This window comes from Helianthus annuus, chromosome 17, assembly GCF_002127325.2.
Source record: "Helianthus annuus cultivar XRQ/B chromosome 17, HanXRQr2.0-SUNRISE, whole genome shotgun sequence".
NCBI classification, from domain to species: domain Eukaryota; kingdom Viridiplantae; phylum Streptophyta; class Magnoliopsida; order Asterales; family Asteraceae; genus Helianthus; species Helianthus annuus.
In genome coordinates this window covers 168,336,423-168,341,709 of record NC_035449.2, presented here as the reverse complement: position 1 = coordinate 168,341,709, position 5,287 = coordinate 168,336,423, and the positions used below count along the sequence as shown (strand labels likewise).

At 35.4% G+C, this 5,287-nt stretch overlaps 1 protein-coding gene across 1 annotated transcript; it reads left to right on the top strand.

Moving 5' to 3' along the window:
• Nucleotides 1-886: 886 nt before the first annotated feature.
• Nucleotides 887-2,452, top strand: LOC110923268 (F-box/LRR-repeat/kelch-repeat protein At2g27520). Its single transcript, XM_022167413.2, has one exon. The coding sequence runs from the start codon at nt 1,048-1,050 to the stop codon at nt 2,308-2,310; it is 1,263 nt and encodes a 420-aa protein (XP_022023105.1). The 5' UTR covers nt 887-1,047; the 3' UTR covers nt 2,311-2,452.
• The last annotated feature ends 2,835 nt before the right edge of the window (nt 2,453-5,287 follow it).

The window sequence follows — 5,287 nt, the reverse complement described above, 5'->3', positions numbered from 1 at the left end:
ACAACACCACAATCAAACTGAAAACACGAGCGTACAACACCACAATCAAACCATTTTCAGTTTGAAGAAAACAAAGAAAAAAATTTCATTGGGTAATTAACTAAAAATAACCAAAACCGATCCATAACTGACACTTAACTAAACCATGCTTAACTGACCATCGGTTATCGTTATAGTTAAACAATTCTCCATAACCGAAGTTTGATTATAGTTAACTCTCTATAACCAAATCAAACCGACTTTGCACACCCCTAACATGACGTGTCAATATCACTTTAGGCATATCATGACTTTATTTTTCTATTTCAAGTATCGATACTATAATAAATCAAACCGATATAGAACCTATATTGTTACGAGTTAAACTAATACCGATGGAATTCTCATGTCAAATACTTCAAACAAAATTAAGTTGAATAAATCATATATGTGGAAAACTCACCCCTCTCCTACAAGTTGAATAAATCATATTTGTGGAAAACTCACCCCTCTCCTAGAAAGCAAAAGGGACCTGATAGCTACTTCCATCCAAACCACAATTATGAGGTCAACCTAGACCGGCACATCATTGACTTCTAACTTGACACTTTATCAAATAAGATTTTATACACCTTTGATGACATTTGATAAACATGGTCATATTAGCAAAATAAAGGTAGAAAACTATTATTGTTGTCAACTAAGTAGTGTTTAATTTCTTGCATTATTCTTATTAATTTCTTGTAGCACCTTGACAATTATAAAGTTTTAATGACTCTTCTACACAATGTATTCATCATGATTTGATTGGAATTTAATTTGATCTTGACCTACAACCAATGAACAAAAATTTCCAAAAGACATCCATTTCAACACCCCGATCTACACGGCTGACTCGTTCAACATCTGTCATAGTGTCATACAACTATAGAAGTCATCGTCATATATGGACATATGGTTACAGACAAAGTAACAAGTCCCCCTTGTTCTTCGATCCAATTTATATATTCTTCTCTTGTTGATTCACAGTCTTTAACTGCTTGAATTGTAGCAGAAAATCGCGTAAAAATGGAGAAAACATGTAAATCAATGAGTTTACTGAAGCTAGTTGAAGAAAGAGCGTCCATGAAGAAGAAACTAGATGAACAGAAGCAAAAACAACAGTTGGATTCAGTACCTTATCTTCCAAAAGATTGTGTTTCCAATATCTTAATTCGATTACCTATCGAATCCCTTCAACGATCAAGATTTGTTTGCAAGCCATGGTATAGCATCATCAAGAGTCCCACCTTTATTCGTGACAATCTTCATCGGGCCGAGAAGGTCTTGATCTTCTTGAGCCCGGTGAAACGATTGTCACGCTGGTGGGATCAAGATTCGGATTCGGGTTTTCCTTTTCACGAAAACCCTAATACGTTTTCGGTTGAATCGAAGGTTTTTGAGCTGAAATCGGTTCACATGCTTCTTCAGCCATTAGTGAACCCAACCTTTAAGTATGCTATCAAGTTCATGGTCCTAGAAGATGGAAAGAGCACGACACGTGACTATAACGCGACGTGTATGGGCAGGATTAGGGCGAGTTGTGACGGGCTGATCGTGGTCGATAACACGTTGGAAAAGGGTGAATTGGTGATCATGAACCCGGTCACTCGTGAGCTGAATTTACTTCCTTTAGGTACTTTATACCCTTCACACGATGAGTCATATGCGCTCGTGTGTTGTGACGCAGGAGGGTATAAACTAGTTCACTTGTTTCGAGATGAGTCGCAGTTCATCGGATGTGAGGTTTTAAAAATTGGTGAGAAGTCATGGAGGGATATCGACGGGCCATCTTTTGGGCTAATTAAATGGTTTGGATATGACCCAGTTTTTGCTATTGGGGCGTTACATTGGGTTCCTGAAGTTGACCATAGTGAATACATAGTCACAATGACTATAGAGGATGAGAAGTTTCACAAGATCATGCTTCCTAAGACTAGTAGATTTAATGATCGAATAATGGAAGCGTATGAGCGCCTTTGTTTCGTGACACACGAGGAAATGAACGAAATAAGCATCTGGGTCTTGGGAAGCGTGTCGGAAGAAGCGTGGACGAAGACATATACGATCGCGGTCGGGTGTATAAGAGATTTGATCCCTCTTTACTTTTTGAGATTTAAATGGGAGTTGTATTTCTTGGATAAAGATGGTTCGGTTTTCTGTTTTGATTTTGAAGACCAACACATGAAAAAGGTCACAACAACGGAAGGATGTTTTAAGTTAGCAAATGGGGAGTACACGCTTCATGTCAATAGTCTTGTTTCCTGGCAGACAATAGACATAGAAGAATGATCGTGATCACGACGCATGTATTATAGATCAACGGTGTCATATGTGTTGTTTATGTCGAGATGATGCGCTTGAATGTTTATGAGCTATCATATAATTTTATCAAAAACATATTTTTAATATATGTATATTTTTTTATTTGCAATCTTGGTTTTTATTCTTTGTTTTAGTGACGGCACTTGTATCTTTTAGTTTTTAAATGGGTAAGCTACTTCAATTGAACTAGTTATTCTAAAGGGTATGTTCAGCATATGACCCTTTACATAGGCGTTATCTATGGTTACATAGAGTGTATTTGGTTTCAATAATTCTTTGAGATTGATATTCCCAATATAAATAAGGGGTGAACTAAATGCACCTCCTTTTTTATTTTTCGTACCCCTCTTTCCAAAATATGAGTTTAAAAATTGTCAATTTCACCCCCTAAAAATCCTTTTTTTTTATAATAGATGCGAAAGTTAGGGACTGTGAAACCAATGCTAAATTTATTTTATTTTAATAAACATTTTGTATACATATAATCGAAAATAGATAGCCATTTACATCACTATATTTTTATAACAAATATATGTTTAATACTCGATTAAACATCACTATATTTTTATAACAAATATATGTTTAATACTCGATTAATACAAGAGCTTAGAATTCTGATTACAACTTTTGTTCACTGTGAATTCATAAAAAAATATAAAAAAACATTATCATTTACTGTGAGAACCATAGTTACACCTTAATTATCGTAAATATATGATCTTTATTATGATCAAAGAAAAAGGAAAAATATGTAGTAATACAATCTTTTAGAATGAGAATGAAGACTCTGTATATTTGCATCAACTATTCTAGTCATATACTATTCTAGTCATATACTCATGGCTGATTTAATAGTTTTTTTTTTTTTTTTTTAAATTAAGATGAATAATGAAGACCTAAAGTTTTAGAACACAACACACACACACACAACATATATATATATATATATATATATATATATATATATATATATATATATATATAGAGTAAGGTTAACATACAAAAAGCCTTATCATACATCACGTAGGAGATAATGGTAACCGTTGGATCAGGGGTATAATCACGCATGGGACCACATGGGACCACATAATCACGCATGGGACCACATAATCACGCATGGGACTATAATCACGCACGTTCTATGATAATAACGCACGTTATATTTTTTGTCATGTATGTTAATGTAGGTTAAGCCCTGAAGTACATTATACTTTCTCTCTCTATATATATATAGGATAAGGATCATGTGAGAAGTGATAGGCTAGTTGAGAAACTTGAGAAGCATTCTGGACCACACATTTTTCTAAGCCTTTCGTAATATACCCATATGTATAGTTTAAAATTGACTATATACATATGTGTATAACTCAATATACATATATGTATATAGTCAATTTTAAACTATACATATGTGTATATTACGAAAGGCTTAGAAAAATGTGTGGTCCAGAATGCTTCTCAAGTTTCTCATATAGGGTGGACTTCTCTTAGGATCCCTACCCTATATATATATATTTCAAATTATGATGAATAACGAAGACCTAAAGTTTTAGAACACAGCATATATTAAAATTGTTTACAAAGAATTATTTTGGTCATGGTTGGGGAATGGACCTGTACGTTCCATATATACTCAAAAATTCAAATTATAGAAAGTAGATAAATCCTTAAAAAAGTTTGAGACGTTTCCTAATGTAATTTTATAAAAATCAGAAAACAAAAGATCTGATTGTATTTTTTTAAAACTTCAGGGGGGGAGTACAAACAGTAAAAATAAGAATAACGGAGGTACATTTAGCAACACCCTATAAATAAGAGCACAAGCATATTTACAGGAGGTAATTACAGAGATTGACTATTGTCTATATATACAACTTTGACTAAATTTAAATATATGCATTTAAATATTATTTACGAGTAGGTGTCGTTATACGCCCCCGCAAGATGGAGGTTCCATCGGAGACTCCAATATTGGATCGCAAGGATAAAAACGGAGCTCTTGAAAGAGGTTTTGTAAGCACATCTGCTAGTTGGTCGGTAGTGTTAATATTATGAACTTTTAAGGTACCCGCAGTCACTTGTTCACGTACAAAATGATAATCTAAAGCGACATGTTTCATGCGCGAGTGATACATCGGATTGGCACAGAGGTAGGTTGCGCCTGTATTATCACAGTAGAGCCGAGGAGGACCTTTAATTGATAAACCAAGTTCCCTTAGCATATTTTGTACCCATAGTAGTTCAGCCGCCGCATTTGCAAGAGCCTTATACTCCGCTTCTGTAGAGGACCGGGAAACCGATTTTTGTCGGGTTGATTTCCATGATATTATGTTGGACCCAAGATACAAAATATAGGGTGTGATCGATCGACCAGCAGTGAAGACCCCTCCCCAATCGGAGTCAGAAAAGGCATTTAGCTCCATAGACGACTTTTTGTTTAAGAAAAGACCATGATATAATGTACCCTTAAGATAACGAAGCAATCGTTTGAGGGCTTGCCAATGAGTTTGTGTCAGAGAGTGCATGAATTGTGACAATCGATTCACCGCAAATGAGATATCGGGTCGTGTAAAAGCAAGGTACTATAACGAACCAACAAGTTTGCAGTACAGTGTTGGATCAACCCGTGGGGTACCATCATCGAGGGTGAGTGTTTCTGAGGAACTCAAAGGTGTAGTGACTATTTTAGCACCATCCATGCGATGGAGAGTGATGAGATCAAGTATGTGTCGATGTTGTGAGAGGAACAAACCATTGGTGGTTGGAATGATCTCAATACCAAGAAAGTGACTAGGGTATCCCAGATCTTTAATGGAGAACCACTTTGCAAGAGTAGTGACAAACTGATCAATGAACGGGGGGTGATTGCCGGTAAGAATAATGTCATCAACGTACACCATGAAGTAACAAGTAACACCTTCACGATTATAAATAAAGAGTGAAG